The sequence below is a fragment of the Olea europaea genome, chromosome 10 (genome assembly GCF_002742605.1).
Source record: "Olea europaea var. sylvestris chromosome 10, O_europaea_v1, whole genome shotgun sequence".
Classification (NCBI taxonomy): Eukaryota; Viridiplantae; Streptophyta; class Magnoliopsida; order Lamiales; family Oleaceae; genus Olea; species Olea europaea.
The window spans coordinates 36943033-36959974 of record NC_036246.1 but is presented as its reverse complement, the minus strand read 5'-3'; the positions used below and the strand labels follow the sequence as shown (position 1 = coordinate 36959974).

At 34.2% G+C, this 16942-nt stretch overlaps 2 protein-coding genes across 4 annotated transcripts in view; one reads left to right on the top strand and one right to left on the bottom strand.

Moving 5' to 3' along the window:
* Nucleotides 1-4471: 4471 nt before the first annotated feature.
* Nucleotides 4472-11067, bottom strand: LOC111402079 (protein-tyrosine-phosphatase IBR5-like). The gene is made up of 5 exons (XM_023030129.1): nucleotides 10656-11067; nucleotides 9976-10075; nucleotides 6174-6231; nucleotides 5698-5804; nucleotides 4472-5054 (listed from the first exon to the last, which is right to left on the bottom strand). The coding sequence occupies exons 1-5, from the start codon at nucleotides 10899-10901 to the stop codon at nucleotides 4735-4737; spliced, it is 831 nt and encodes a 276-aa protein (XP_022885897.1). The 5' UTR covers nucleotides 10902-11067; the 3' UTR covers nucleotides 4472-4734.
* Nucleotides 11068-15715: 4648 nt separating this feature from the next.
* Nucleotides 15716-16942, top strand: part of LOC111402076 (histone acetyltransferase HAC1-like) — a 17925-nt gene continuing 16698 nt past the window's right edge. For all 3 annotated transcript variants that reach the window (XM_023030126.1, XM_023030127.1, XM_023030125.1), the window contains exon 1: nucleotides 15716-15899. The gene's annotated coding sequence lies outside the window, so the exon portion shown is untranslated. The remainder of the gene's footprint in view (nucleotides 15900-16942) is intronic.

The following is a 16942-nucleotide window of genomic DNA, read 5'->3' as shown; positions in this document are numbered from 1 at the left end:
GATGATGATGTTGCTGCTCCTGTCCAATATTAGTGGGTTGTTAAGGTACTAGGCCCTACGGTCTCTACCTGGAGCCCAATATCTAGTGGCTCTCTGCAGGATGCATTGACCATCAGCGGCGAATCCAAGATCCAAGTCTAGCTAGGGTGGATTGACCATTGATCGACGACCGTTGATCGTTGACGATCGTAATAGTCCGATCGTTTATTAAAATTTGGTTACATAATATTAAAAGTTATTCAATATATATGTAAATGAACTAAAACGTCAAAATCGTATACATATGAAAATATACTTCGATACAACCCAAAATAGTAAAAAAAAATATACAATACAACCTTACTCAGTTACTCTGTAACTGTAAACTTAGATAACTGAATTCTACGGGGTCTCATGATTTGAAAACGTTGCAATATTGCCTCATTCTCAAGTTTTTTAGAAATAGCTTTCTTCACGTAAACCACCAAATTGTCATTCAACCAGTCATCTCCCATTTTGTTGCACAAATCACTCTTGATTAGATTCATAACAGAAAATATCCTTTCAACACTTGCAATTGCCACAGGTAATATTAAAGCCAAGCTAAGCAGTTTATAAACCAATGAAAAATAACAGGAACTTCTAGTTTCAATCAACTTCTGAGCTACACAGGATATACTATTGAGATTAAAGAAAGTTTCGTCCATTCTCATAAGCAAAAGAAACTTATCAAACTGAGGTCTAAGTAATAAAAATTATTCACTATTGAAGTCCAAAGGATAGAACTGAGCAAGACGTAGCAATTTATCCTTATCAAAAGCTGCAAATGAATCTTTTGAACTTAAACATGAAATGCAAGTAAAGAGCTCAGTAGTTGTTTCTGAAAATCGATCATTTAACTCTTGCAAGATTGAGTCTATCACATGACAACACAAATCAACATAAAAGCGATGAAAATAAGGCATCTGCTGAGCTACACGCCTAGGTCGACCTTTCACTACTACAATATCCTCTATATTAGACACTAAAATATGTCTTTCAACACAAAACCTAATCACCTTACTGAACAAAGTATCCCAACCACTCTCTCAAGTTCTGCAATGCACACTTACACAAATTCAATAACCTCGTAGCATTCTGAATATCCTGATCATTTTTCTGTAAGGCTTGCGAAAGGTCGTCTGTAATTGCAAGAATTTCAAACATAAAGTGAAGACTGAACACAAACTCAAAATCTTGCATATTGTTCATCTATCTTAAGGCCGAAGATTTTTTTATCTGAATGTACGTTATCTTCTGATATATTCTCAAGAACATCTATAATAGCATTAGATATATTAATGAAACGAGTAACTGTCAATAAATGTGAGCCCCACCTAATATTACCTGGGCATGCCAAACTCATTTCTTGAAACTAACCACTTCCACTAGTAAGTTCCCCAGTATTAAGCTTCTCCAGAATATCAGTTTGATAACTTGTTCGAAGAGTATCTACACGCTTACATGATGCACCAACCAAATTCACAATAATAGCAAGTACGTCCAAAAAATCACCAACCATACAATTCCTACGCGCCACAGATACAATTGCCAACTGAAACTGGTGAGCGATGCAATGAACATACATAGCACGTGGGTTCTCTCTAAGAATTAAAGCTTTCAACCCATTGAACTCACCTGACATATTACTTGCTCCATCATAGCCTTGACCTCTTAGACTAGATATACTTAACCCATGTGTAGAAAATATTGCATCAATGGCATCCTTCAGTGATTGGGCACAAGTATTAGTGACATGGGACATACCCAAAAAACACTCCTTCGCTCGCCCACTTTTATCAACAAACCTTAAAACAACTGCGATTTGTTCTTTCACAGAATTATCACGAGCCTCATCAACTAAAATTGAAAACAAAGAATTACCAATCTCATTAATAATAGCCCTTGTCGTCTCTACGGCACAACAATTAACCAAATCCTTTTGGATGGTTGTGAAGTTATTTGGTCATTTCCAGAAGCATTACTAAATAATACTTCTTTAATTTCCTTACAACGAGCTGCATACCAGTTCAATAACTCAATTAGATTTCCTCTATTAAGAGACTCTTTCGATTAATCATGACCACGAAATGACAATCCTTGCATCAGGAGAAGTCTAGTACAATCTAGAACCGCAATCAAAATGGTCGTATAACTTTGTTGTTGACTACTACTTTGGCTAGAAATAACGTAAGAGATACTTTGCTTTTGATTCATCAAGTTAGTACACTTTGCAAAAGCTTGATTATGAGAACTATCAAAGAGACCAACATGATCTTTCAATGTCTTTTTGTGCTTCCAATCCCTAAAGCCGATCTTAGTAAATATATGTCCACCCCCTTGACCCCCTATATCGGGTTTGAACAGGTAGCAATGCAAACAATACGCCGCATCCTTTTCTATATTATATTCCAACCAATGAAATTCGGAGAACCATTCTTTCCGAAAACATCTATTATCATTCCCCATCAGTCTTCTTGAAAAATCATGTTCATATGGTCGACAAAGACCATTCTCCAAGTATGTCATCCTAACAACATCTCTGATATTAAGATCATATGATTCGATGGGGGGCGTATCCCTGAATCAGATACAAGATCATCCACATTAAATTGAGCCCAAGACTTTTTTGTGTTATTCAATAACTATTGTGCTCGACTAGAATCAGTGGCGGGACTAGATGCACAGCTAGAAGTAGAAGAATTGGGTATGGACTTTCGTTTTGGTTGAAAAAATCGTTTCATAATCTGCAAAATGTCATCCTAAACGTAAATTCCCAAATCAATAATCATTCATAATATCTTATTCCCTCATCAAATCATAAATTACTCATCATAAATCACAATTCGCAAATACAATTTCGTAAACATAAATTCCCAAATATATAATCATAACTCATCATGATAAAACGTAAATTACTCATCATAATTCATAAATCACAATTCGCAAACATAAATTTCCAAATGAATAAATAATAACATAATTAATATTAAATTTTTCAATGCTCAACAATCAACATCAACAACTCCAAGATAGAACAAAATCAAAACAAAATAGGCAGACTCTGAGTAGCAGGGGCAAAACAAAATCGAACAAAATCAAAATAGCCAAACAATTGAAACAAAATAGAACAACACGTCAACACCAAAATCCAAAATAATAATAATAATAATAATAATAATAATAAAGAGGGAAAGAAAGAGTCACCGGTCTGAAAGTCTGATGCCTGATGGAGTTCACTATCCGGTTGGTGGTTTGAACGTTCGGCAGTCGGCAACAGGCGCGGAACGGGCAGCAGGCAAGCAGCGAATGCTTTGATGGAATTTGATGTTTATTCGGTCTACCCGTAGTCTGGAGCTAGTCAGCTAGGTCGTGTGGTCTGTGGTGTGAATTTGGAGCAAGAAGAAGTGAGGTTGAGGAAAATGGTTTGACAATTTGGGGGAAATTCACAATTCTTGTTGGCTGCTGCCTGAGCTCGTCTGCTCGCGATTGAAAATGTGAAGGAAATGGCCAAATGAAATGGGTTAGGGGTAACAGGTTCAAAGCCATATGTTGGATAAATTCATTTGGGCTAAATAAATTAAATAATAATAGGCCCAAAATTTAATATTTACTGAAACTTAAACCCAAAAAAAAAAAAAAAACCTGGGCGATGCCTTCATCTTCCTTCTTCTCCAATGGCTGCTGCACACTGACCAGTGACCAGGCGGTCCTGCAAGACTGCAACTCCTTACCCGGCGGCTTTGCAGATTCCGATGGAACCAACACGCGCGGCCGCGCCCCCTCGCCGGGTGCTGGCTTCGCACCTGTTGACCATACGTGGTCCAGTAGCACTCATCAGTCATCAAGCTCATTATGGAGACAAGAATCCAATTCACTCACTTACCACCTTGGCTAGGTGTGTTAAGTGGGCTGAGTCAAACTACTCGCCTTGTCCATTGTTGGTCTCAACCTTATCTGCCCGACGATCGAGCCAAAACGTGACTCACATTTTTTCTTATAGCTTTTTCGGGCAAAATTTTGAAAATTACTATTTCACCTTGCCTCCCCCGAAGACCTCACTCAGCTCGCAAGCCATCTCATGCGAGCGGACGTCCCCTTGCATGATGACTTCGCAACTCGACCTATGCATGGGACTCACGCTCTTAAGAACGGCTACCTTGTGTATTGGCCCACTAGGAGGTTACCACTTACCAGTAGCCTGGATTTTACCTTTGTTTCCATGTCTGATACCATACTAAAAGTAGCATTGAACCACTTAATTTATTATTGATATCAAATGCGTCAAAATGCACCATAACTACTTGCAAATAACCCCTCTGCAACACTGACATTCCCTGAAAGCTTGTTTGGGAAAGCTTAAAGAATTATCAATAAAGTTGAGGGTAAAATCACCACATAATACATTAGACCCACAATCACGTATTAAGATCAAACAAAATGAGATGATTGGTAGAAGAAAACAAAAAGTTGCCAGTCAATCAACAAAAAGAACATATCAATTAATCTGAATGCAATGAACTTAGAAATGAGCATAATTACCCTGAGTACATACAACATACAGTGTTCAACACCACCTGTCAACTCTTCTGTCACAGTTACAGCCATAAAGCCTATTACCCACTCTACTTCCAATTTCATGTAAAACTGGCAGTCAATAAACACTTGGACAGGTGGTTACTGTGTAAAGGTCTGTGATGATGAAACCTGATTTTGTCAAGAACCATCCATGGGAATATCATTATCGTCAGAAATATTTGTGCTTGCGTTAAAAGTAGTAATGTCATCAGAAGTGTTTTCCTGCGCGTGCACTGCTCCGAAGCTGAATTCCTGAGGAATGTCACGTGGTTGGTGGGAAAAAATTGAAGTGGAACCGCTGTTATTGAAAACAGGAACAAGAACTGGTGGATCATTGGGCTTTGGGAAGCCGAAGCTGAAGGATGGCAGGCTTGAAAGTGAGAAGCTTGGCATGGAAACGCTGTTCTCTGTTGAACCGAAAATCTTTTGTTCATAGTCCTTTAATTGCTGGAAGACAGCTACAAATGACAAATAAGAAACTAAATGTCAGATTTGAAACTGCACCACTGAAGAATGATAAGAGTGCAGGTACAAATAATTACCAACTTTATTCTAAGCACTCTCCATCCTAGCTCTCAAGAAATTCAAGCAGGAAAAGAGATCATTTTTCAAGGCAGAACTGCCAAATGAGGTCAAGAATCATGACCATTATAATACTAACATTGCAAATGCATAAATTGAAACTCTAATAAAATTTCTTCTTTGAATTTATTAACTGCTATTACTATAAGAAAACATAGATGGAGGGATTACATAGTTGTTTTTGCTTATTGGGGGGGTATACGTTACAGAAAACACACCTCCGGTGAGGTTTCTGCAATTTTTGAACACAGAAGGATGGGCATCTCTGCAATGGTTAACCTCAGGGGTTGGTGTCACTAATATTTGTGCTATTTCTTAACAATGACATGCATCTGTTGTTTCCAAAACTTTGCACACCGATAGTTCTTATTACAAAATGATTTAATTGACATTTATCATATCAACTCTCATTCATCCAGCAGAAATATTCTTGTTTGACATAAACTTTTAGCAACAGATAATCAAAAACACATGCAGCCAGTTAGTGATATAAATTAACAAGGCAGAGTTGGAATGAACCTTGAGTCAGTTCGACTGAGGGTCTCCGATCTTTCACCCATTGGTAACTTTGTGCAAGTTTCCAACCTTTGTTTTTCATCAAGTAAGCCATAACTATTGCCGGCGACCTTTCAAAACAATATAAACACGCTTTAGATGAGTTTATAATTTTTATAGAAAGTTTTAAGATCGATGTTCAAAGAAAATATTGTAAATCCAATAAGATTCCTCATAATTGAATAGGCTTATTTGTACTGGATGGTCATTAAATCATTGACTACCATGAGCCTTCACCTTATTAGGTAGAAACCATATGTTAGCATGTTAATAGGTTAAGAATACAAGCAAACATCAAGACCCAAAACATTCCCCTATCCACTTCTAACTTTGAAATCCCCTCGAAAAGAACAATGACAATCAAATTTATTTTTATTTTTTTTTTTAAAAAAAGGTAAAAGGATAAGACACGAGCTTCTTTTGGCAGTAAAACTTTTCACCTGCTTTTCCCTGACATGCAGTGAACAAGAACCCGTGCCCCATCTTTTTCACATTGTTCTGCATAAATATTATCAGCAAAATAAGTCTCAAATTAAATAAATCAAATCAAACAATGCTAAATTCATGAAGCAACTAACAATGTCCAGTCATACTGTGACATCAAAATGTCGTTGCGGAAACAGCCTTGGAATAAATTAATGATTGTATGCACTGTTCACATACGACATGATAGTCATTATAAAGGATGTTTAAAAAAAAAAAATAATAAATAATAATAAGAATAAGAATTACCACTTCAAATGCTATTTACGATTTAATAGAAAAGATGAGAGGGGGTCTCAATACTGAGAGAACCGACTGTATTGATAGCAATTCATGAACAAGGTAAGGAAAGAGTAGCTGTTACAGCCGGTTTAATACTAGTCTAAAGTAAAAAATTATTCGTTCTAAGTTAACGATTCAATTGGTCAAGGTCAAATAAGGACTTGAGTTGAAGTAAAATAATTTCATGGGGACTATTATAAGTAAATGGTATTTGTTGGGGCTAACTGGTGATTACGGAAACAAATTGGTTAGTTTTAGATAAGATGGAAACACAAGTGTCTAACTTACAAATCATACCAAAGTTGAAAGCCTCATATAAATTATTACATTGTTTCCCATTTATTTGATTGAAATGAGGTCCATTTCATTTTGGGGGAAAAGGAGAGAAGAATCGAGAGAGAAGGGGAAATAAGAGAAGAAGAAATAGAAGCAGACAGTAAACGAGGTAGAAGCGAAGAAGAAAGAAAAAGAAAAGAAGGGGAAGAAGAGAAAAAGGAGAAAGGAAAGAGATTGACAACTTTTGCATGTTTGGGTTCTTCATTTCTCCATATTTTAAATAGGTAAGTTAATTAAAATTTAGCAAGAAGTAGAGGTTATTGACGTGTATTCGAGGTATTAAACAAGAATATATCAAAGAAATATATATTGGAAGATTGGTGTTGAAGAAAGTGAAACTTTCAAAATGGGTTTATGAAATGGTTATTAATTCTTTGATTTTCTTGTGATTATGCGATGTCAAACATTTAATTTAAGGATTTGAGGTTTGACTTCACAATTTTAAGCAATTTTAAGCTATTTTCAAGCAATTGTAGTACACAGGTGTTTTTTTTGAAATTCAGCCCAAGAAAAGTGCTGTTTCTATCAACGATTTTAGTGTCGGTGTTCAATATACAGAAACAGGTGCCAAATTTCAGTATTATGGAAGTATAGTCCTGTTTTTGTCAATATTCTGGCTTTCGTTGATATTTTAGTATGGACACCAAATTAAGCATCAAATATTGGGGATTGGGCGTTAAAGTAATGTAAAGGACTTACATGTTATTAGTGACTTTCAATCGAGATTATGAGGTTGAAAATTAAAGATATCAAGTTATTACTCATTAAGCTCCCGTTTGGCTCCCATTTTTTGGAAATGAAAATGGGTAGAATAGTTTTTTTTTTTTTTTTTTTAAATGAGTGATTGAAAAGAAGGAAAAGTTTTTGATTTATGCGTAATATTATTTTATGAAAAATTGTGTGGTTGAAAGTAGAAGAGAGAAAAAGAGAATGTAATTTAATGAGATTCAAACATGAGCTAATTCTTATTTCCATTTATATGAATAATGATTGAGAAACCTCTATGAAAAGTAATGATCTCTGGAGAGATTCCAAATTTGGTATTTGAATGTGAGGAAGTGATGAGAAGATTGAAGTCACATATCGGCCGACCTAGTTTTCAGTCTACAACTCGGTGAGTGGATATCTAATTTTTAGAAATAAGCACTTATTTAAAATATATTAGTTCCCAAACTTATATGAAATAATTGTTTATTATATTTCTTATAGTAAATCATATAAGTTGTAAAAGTTATTTATTTCAGGTGATTGATTTAGAAAGCATGATTTTCAAAATAAAGTTATTTTTTTAATAAGCAATTCTTCTCAAAGTTAATTCAGTTCAGTTAAACCATTTCATTCGCTCATTATATCAATATTAAATATTTCAGCATATCTAAAGTTATTTTTAAAATCACCAGAATACCAAAATGATTTTATCCTAGTCTGCACGTGTGTGAATGTGTTTCCACAGTATATAATCTTATATAGTTATTTTACCCGCTCTGAGCTGATGTGAATGCTTTTCCATAGTGTATGAGTAGTTATTGTGATTTTAACTGCTCTGCACTATTATGAATGTGTTTCCAAAGTGTATAACCAGATTATAGCCTTTGAACAGCTCTATGTGCGTATGAAAGAACTACAAAATTATAGAATTTCAAAATTGAATAGCTTCGCCGTGTACTTTGATATTCATCGATACATATGGTTATCCCTGGTACCTTTTTGGTATGATTTTTCAGTATTATACAGCTCATCAGATTTCATAATACAGAATTTAGTTTATTTAGTTTACAAAACAAAGATTTTAACTCATAGTACCGTGGAAGTATATTTTTATTATATAAGCTTTCAGAAAGTTTGCATAAATGGAAAAAGTATACTTATTTGCGAAATATCCGCTCACTGCATTATAAGCTCCTATTTTTTGTCACCCTTTTTCTTTTCAAATAGTATCTAAGTCGAACAACCTTGGAGCCTATCAACCCACCGGTTAGCCATACAGTGACATTAGTTGTATGACTTACTTTGTAAGTTTATATAGTTTATATTTTTTGGGGCACGTACATCTTTTGTCAAAAAAAGTTAATTTGTAATTTATGTATCCATATCATGGGCTCGTTGCATATGTTGTATCTGAAGTGCAATAGGGGATTTTGGTTTGTAAAGAATAGTAAATATCTAATTAGCTTCAATTTATTTTGAATAGTTTGTTTCTAGATGGGCAAGAGTTCCCTATTTTTATATCATATGAATATTTTGGGAAAATTTATTGTTGTGATGGTAATTTTAGTCCACGTTTAAGAGGAAACCATGTTAAATATTTTTAGAAACAATTATCATAATCAAAACAAGTCAAAGTTGCCTCGATGGTGGATCCGACATTTAGCTGGTATTTACTATCGATGCACGTCATATTTCAGGTCCGCTAGAGTGATTCGGAGCTGATCATGTTAGTAGCAGTTTAAGGGACAATGATGGGGGCAGGGGCAAAAGGTGAAGGTGTTCAATTTGGATGGTGTCGTGATGGGAAACACAGCATGGGTATGGACATATCGGAATTTTGGGAAAGATTTTCCTTTTCTCCAATGAAATATAGTATTGTTGTCATGAAGGATATTGAGCAAACATTAGTTCAGAAACATTTTGAAACAAGAGTATTACATTTTTTATATCCTTCTCAGTTCAGTATTTATAATGAGTTATTTATAACCGGAACTTATTTGATATTGCTTTCTGATATTCATTCTCGCATTCTTCTCATTTTACTTTCTTTGATTACAGTAAAAGCATGGTCCTCAACAACATTGATACACAACTTCACATAACAGAAAAATCACTAGTGAATGGAAACTGAATATCTTTCTTTTACCAAGATTTATTAGCGTATCAAGGAGAAAGGTGAAAATAATAAATTAATTATTAAGGATTTATGCTGCTTACCAACAGAAACTTAACCCAGGAGTAAGATAAATCAAGAGCATTGAAGGAAGATGCACAGAAAGGAGAGTATGAATTAAAACCACACAGTCTCCCTTTATATATAAATGAATGAAGTAAGTGTATATTAAATGTTGCAGGAAGATGTAGCATTATCTTCTAAAGAAAGAAGAAAAATTCGCTGACAGATTCTAGACTGTAAAGGCAAAAAAGACTCACCAAGAAACTTGATTGCATCATCAAATGGCAATTTTGGGTCATCTTGAAGGCAGTGGTAGGTGAAAGAGTTCTTGTACAGATTTTGACAAGCAGGAACCGTCTGCAAATAAGCAAAGTTTTGCCAATATAGATACCCGAAGGTGTCAGTATGCGATGATTGACTGAGTTGCAGCAAATTGGTGGTAAATGCAAGATAGAAACGTTAAGTTACTAATATAAGCTCATATCTAAAGAGTAAGATTAAAAAGCACAATTATACATGTGTTCCCTTGAATGATAGAGATAGACAGCAAACCAATACACAAATAGTTGGTTAATACTGACAAATACTGCAAATCATAACTTTAAATAGGTAGAACATTTTTTTTCCTTTCCCTCAGAATTCTGAAATATTTTATCTTAAAATGCTTCATCTTGGCCTTTCACCTCGAAAAGCATACATATAGATGATGCTGTAAATATAACTAACCGTCAAAGTACCATCTTCCCTTGTGAATCTAACACACAAAATAATAAAATTAACCAAGATTGATGATTGAACTAGACCAACTCAAAACTGAATTCAAACTGTCATAGCAATCCAATTTTAAGAAAATAAAGCCATTTTAAGAGGTGCCGTCCGCAGCCTCTGCTAAAATTAACCAAGTAAACAACAATATGTAGAGACAGAGGGAGATTACATTGAGGACACGTGAGATACCCTGGGTCTTGAGAAGCTCGGCGCGGGAGGCGTTATCGTAGCTGCCCAAGAAGAGGAACTCCGGCAGGATCTCGGAGGGGAAGGCGCTGACGTGGTTCGAAGAAGCGGCGGAATTATCGGATACGGCTGGCATGCGGTGGCCGCAGATGCCGCAGACCTCGCCTTCCTCGTACTTGTGGTAATGCCCACAAACCCCACACGGATTCTCTCTCTCTCTCTTCCTCATAAATGATTATTGACGATCAGATTCAATCCAATTCGATTCAATCGAAAAAACTAGTAATAAATATATTGTGCAGCGAGGAGAAAGAGAAGCCTGATTCGAAGTTGAAACGGAATTTTTGAAGAAACGTCGAGTAGGTTCAGGAGTTGAGACTGGCGAACAAGGTTCCGTTAGAGCATAAACGTTTGGGTAAATTCCATCTGAGTCCCCAATCTTTATCAACATGTCATTGAAGTCCTCAACCTTCTTTTATGACTTGCGAGTCCCCAACTATAACCTATGTTCGTGTACGTATGACGTTTGAGTCAAATTTTATTTAGGGGCCGTCTGAGTTTCATTATTTGTAGATTATAATAAAATAAATAGTATTTTTTTTAAAAAATGAGTAGTTGAAAAATTCTTGATTTACGTGTAATATTATTTTATTGAAAATTGTATGATTAAAAATAGGAGAAATAAATATTTAATTTAATGTAATGAGAAATAATGGGACTCAAACGGGGGCTTAAAGATGCAGTGGGAAGGGGTGACCTTTAGTTATTTATATAATTTTTTATACACGATTTAAATTCTTCGCTTCGAATTTTTTCAAAACAAAATTTTCGAACCACCCTGCATATATTTTTATATTAATTTAAATTATAACTAAAAAATAAATAATAAATCAAAATAAGTTGGTGAATGGAAATGTTTGGCTACAAATTTTTCAAAGAGTCATGCTACATGCACATCGAGGTGGACACCGGTGTCCATTCCCCTCACATGGAGGAGGGTTCGTTTCAAATTAAATATAATTTACCCTGCATCTTTATTTTATTGTATTTTTATATTTTTTTAATTTAAATTATAACTAAAAAATAAATAATAAAATAAAATAAAATGGTTAATGGAAATGTTTTACCCCTTGTCCTGTTCCACACCTTACCGCATTTATCCCTAAATAAAATAGAATACAAATAGAAAAATATTAGTGAGTACGAGGTTCATGTTCGTTGACCATGTTACAATTGCCCAACAGGGAGTGGGGGAACTATCCTAAAATGATCATTATGTCCTGATATGAATAATGGGGATTAAAAAGAAATGAAAGGAAAAACAAATGTTTGTCTTCTCCATAACTCAAATCTAACCTATCATTGTGCACTGTCACCATCGTTTGCATCTACAAACGGCACAAACACCACCAACACATTTGAAAATCACCACTATCATGTACCACAACGACCACACTATTAACAAGGACACCAACATTATGTTGAATTTATTTGCAATTATGTTAAGAATTGAGAATCACAAAATAGTAAATTAATAAATCGAATTCATGCTTGCGGAAGCTATCGTTGATATGAATAGTAGCAGCTAAATCTTCCCTCCTCCCTTGTTCCTCACAAAGTATTAGTTATCAATGAGACAAACTAATAAAATCATATGCAAGGGAGATGGGACATAACCTTTATATAGGAAATTATTGAGTCGTACCATTACGACTAAAACTCTAATTATGATTTATTTTCGGCCCACATACTTAAAATTATCACATCATATTAAATACAACCCATAAGGTATAAAAAGTCCAATTGATCACTTAATAAATTTGACTTAATCACAAATATCATTATGAGTCATCCATCTAACCCGTAAAATTTTCAATCGAATGTGAAGCCCACATTTGAAATTATTCCAACATTCTCCCACTTGGACAAACATTTGATTGCTATAACAAAACTTATAACACCTAGGTTAGACTACATAGGTGGTCACGAAAGTATAACTCCAATAACGACACCTTACACAACATGATTCGGTTCAACAAAAATGTCAACACCAAACGTGGAAGTCATTACACCAATTAAGCGATGTAAGACCATTCCATAACTACAAATGCCAACATCCTTATCAACGTGGATTCCCATCCTCCAACCAATGTGATAGTATGTGGTATGAATTTAGCATCAAATGTGATTAAAAATTGTGCTAATTCATATCGATCCTCATAATGCTTCAGATCAAAATGAAGCAACATATCTCTAAAAGACATGTTATATTATAATGAAAAGACATAAGTCAAAATGCATGCTCAAGATAATTTATGAACAAGAGAAAAATATTTTATTATCTGAAATGGCATGTACCCGAAAACATATGGGTCACCTATGTACCCGCAAAGGGATCAAGCCAAAACGTCGTTCTTTTACATAAATAACTCCCACTATCCAAAAATATCAAATGTTTCCACAATGTCCATATTAACAACATGAGTCTTAAAGACTTTTGGAGCAAGTCCTTTAGTTAAAGGATTTGCAATCATTGCCTCTGTATTGATATGCTCTATATTCGTCTGTCCTTCCTTGACTCCATCTCTAACCACCAAATATTTGATGTCAATATATTTTGACCAACCATTACTTTTATTATTCCTTGAAAAGAACACTACTGCGATATTATCACAATACATGTTGATTGGTTTTGAGATGGAATCAATAACTTTTAAACCAGAGATAAAATTTCTTAACCAAACGGCTTGGACTGTAACCCCATAACATGCTAAAAATTCAGCTTGCAAATAGAAGATGTCACTAGAGTTTGTTTAGCACTTTTTTCAAAAGATAGCACCACCAACTAATCTGAAAATATAACATGAGGTTGATTTCACATTGACTCTAGCAAAGTCAGAATCTGAGTAGGCTACCACCTTAAGATGATTTGAACGCTGGAATGTAAGCGTATAACCTTTAGTTTTCTTCAGGTATCTCACAACTTTCTTAGCTGTTTTCCAATGCTCTTGTCTTGGATTTGACTGAAACCTGATAAGGACACTAACTGTGTAGGCTATATCCGATCTAGTGCGAACTTGAGCATACATCAAGCTCCCCATAGCACTAGCATATAAAATCGTCTTCATAGATTCCCTTATTAGCTCATTCCTTTGACATTGAGTTTTATTAAAATTATCCCCTTTTATGATAGATACATCATCAGGTCCACAATTCTGCATATTGAACCTTTCTAGGACACATCGTATATAAGCTTTCCGAGAAAGTTCTAGCAAGCCACGATTTCTATTACGATGTATTTCAATGCTAAGCACATAAGAAGCTTCTACAGGATCTTTCATCTCAAACTTAGCATAAAATATTTTCTTTGTTTCATGAAGCAACTCAAGTTACTGCTAGCAAGCAAAATGTCATCAACATACGAGACAAAAAAGATAAAATTTCTCCCATTGATTTTGAGATAAATGCATTGATCGACTGTATTTTCAACAAAACCAATAGAAGTCACAACCTCGTCAAACTTCAAATACTACTATCGCAATGCTTGCTTGAGGCCATACAAGAATTTATTTAACTTGCATATTAAGTTTTCTTTTTGTTGCACAGCAAAATTTTCAAGTTGTTTCATACAAATCATTTCAAAAAGATTTTCATTAAAAATGCTGTCTTAACATCCATTTGATGAAACTCCAAATCATAGTGTGTTACAAGAGCCATGATAATTCAAAAGGATCTTTTGAGGAAACAGGGGAGAAGGTTTCAACATAATCAATGCTCTCTCGTTGAGTGAAACATTTTGCAACCAATCTTACTTTCTTTCATTCAACATTCTCTTTTGAATCTATTTTACTTTTGAAAATCCACTTGTTATCTATAACTTTAGTATCTGGAGAAAGTTCAATAAGATCCCAAACTTTATTATTTTCATGGAACTCATTTCATCATCCATAACATTTATCCATTTATTTGCCCCAAGACTTGTCACTAATTGATATATTTGGCCTCTACAACTAACATCACTAGCCCAATGCACATAATTTTCATATGTTGGGAACATGTGTGTTGTAAATGCAATGTTAGAAACCCCATATCATAGTGAGCGAATAATGAGACTTTTCAAGTTGTCAGGTAAATAATGGGGGTTTGTAATAATTTGCCCACCGCTTCCTTCAAGGTGTTAATGCAGGAGGATAATTGGGGTTTACGAGGGCAGAATGAGGTAAGTAGCTTTTTGTTTTGCTAATTTTCTATCATGGCGATGACGATGACAATAATGGGAAATAGAGTTAGCAATGATGTTATATATATATAACATTGTGAGTGGCATGTGCAGGCCTTGTGAAAACGGGGTTTGTACAGCCAGCAAAATTTGTGAAATTAACTTGTTTGTCTTGTCATATATTTAATGGTAGTTTGTCCATGTTGTAATTTAGGCATTGTTTAATAATCATTCTATGGGAAAAGTAATATTTCGAATAGTGATTTTAAGGAGAATCTATAGTTAAAAAGTAGAAAAAAAATTTATATTTACATTTAGAATATGGTTATCAAACATGGGCACGACACTTCAATTATGAAGTAGTTGATGCTAACAAAATGATGTTCATATAACATTAATTAATTTTATGATTTCAAATAAATAAGAAATCTACGTTAAGGGTCAACTTGAATTTTGCACAAACTTAATGATTATTCAGAAATTAACTCAAAATTATTTTTTTTTGGAAAAAAAAAAAAAAACCCATTCAAATAATATGAAAACAACACGATCGCTAAAATTTCTTAAGATAGTACATTCACGAATACATAGACTCTCATATCTATATGCCTAATAAATATTCATCTCAAAGTGAGATTGCATATGACTGATAAATTTACGTGACGTTGCAATGAATAACAATTCGGTTCATGTTCTAGTAAATTGATACATGTTTAACTTAATAATGCTCATTTGCTCAATCTCAAGAGCCTCGATTGATAGATTATTAATTCTTTGAGGGCCAAATTGAAATTGATTGTTCTGTTCAGAGGCAATTAAAAAAACTAAAATAAAATACCCATTTCCAAATCGGTCCTTTTCTTCTCCGAATCGCTTCTCTTCGCCGGTGAAATTAGCTCAAGCTCACAGCTCGATTCTATTGGATTTTTTTCTTTTCATTTTTTTTTTCCTTTTCTGTTTGGATTGGATCCTGTTTATCGCGCTTTCATTTTTGGATTTATATTTTTGGTAAGTCACTGGATTTAAAATTTTATTTTTTAACCAATTATTTATTTCAGTCATATTTTCACCCAATCAAATTTTCAGCTTGCATTTAATCAGAATTCATGTCCTATTTTGATTTCCCCCAATTTGATGGAAACCTAACATTGTCAATTTCTTCTGATGCCGCCGCAATTTTAGTCGGTGAATATCTGATGTTGTTTTTATACTAATCCAATTGGCTTCCACGTGTAATTGCATGCTACGCAAATTAAGTGCTTCACTATTTTGGATTGAATAATGCCATTCATATTCAGTAAACTGCAACTAGTCCTCTTAAGTGGCAGCTGTTATTTGGTTATGAGACCATTGCATCTTTTCATACTCTTTTAATTGTGTAATCCTTATTTTGACACTTGAGAGCAGTGAATGATGTATATTGTAAATTGAAAGAAATTGGTAAATTGGTAATTTTGAGAAGTTCTTCTGGAGGCTTAAAAATGAAAAGATAGGTTGCCTCTTGATTTCATGAATAGTGCTATTTAGCATTGTTGATATTAAAACACGAACCTAGTTGACACTAACATGATGTTAAATGATAAAGTACAATTAAATATTTCACTTAGGCCTTGTTTGATACCCATTTTTTGCAAAATGTATTTTTCTATATCTTCTTTTTAACAACACATTTTTCATTAAAATAATATTACACGTAAATAAAAAACTTTTCCTTATTTTTCAACCACATATTTCCCCTTAATTTAGTATTTCAAAATGCATTTTTATATAAAAATGGCTCCCAAACACCCTTTTAATTGTACTTTTCATTGAGCTTATCACGTAGTGCCACTTAGACTAGTGTTTTAGCACCATTAATGCTATATAACATCATTCTAATTTTAAGAGCATTCACATTTAATTCTCAATTTCATCATGGATGTGCCTTTTTTTGTTATTATGGTGCAAATGATTTAACTGAAGCCTCTTGTTTTGAGCTGTGTGCATGAATCTTTAGCATGTGGCATTTGTACTTGTAGTGTTATAATTTGACTATCCATGGATTCAAAAAT

Excerpts from the sequence above, each read along its gene's own strand:
- LOC111402079 (XM_023030129.1), bottom strand. The coding sequence starts at position 10,901 with ATGAGGAAGAGAGAGAGAGAGAATCCGTGTGGGGTTTGTGGGCATTAC. Across the intron at positions 10,076-10,655 it reads GTATCTCACGTGTCCTCAAT|ACGGTTCCTGCTTGTCAAAA; the intron begins GTAATCTCCCTC and ends GCTTATTTGCAG. Across the intron at positions 5,805-6,173 it reads TGCATGTCAGGGAAAAGCAG|GTCGCCGGCAATAGTTATGG; the intron begins GTGAAAAGTTTT and ends TTGTTTTGAAAG.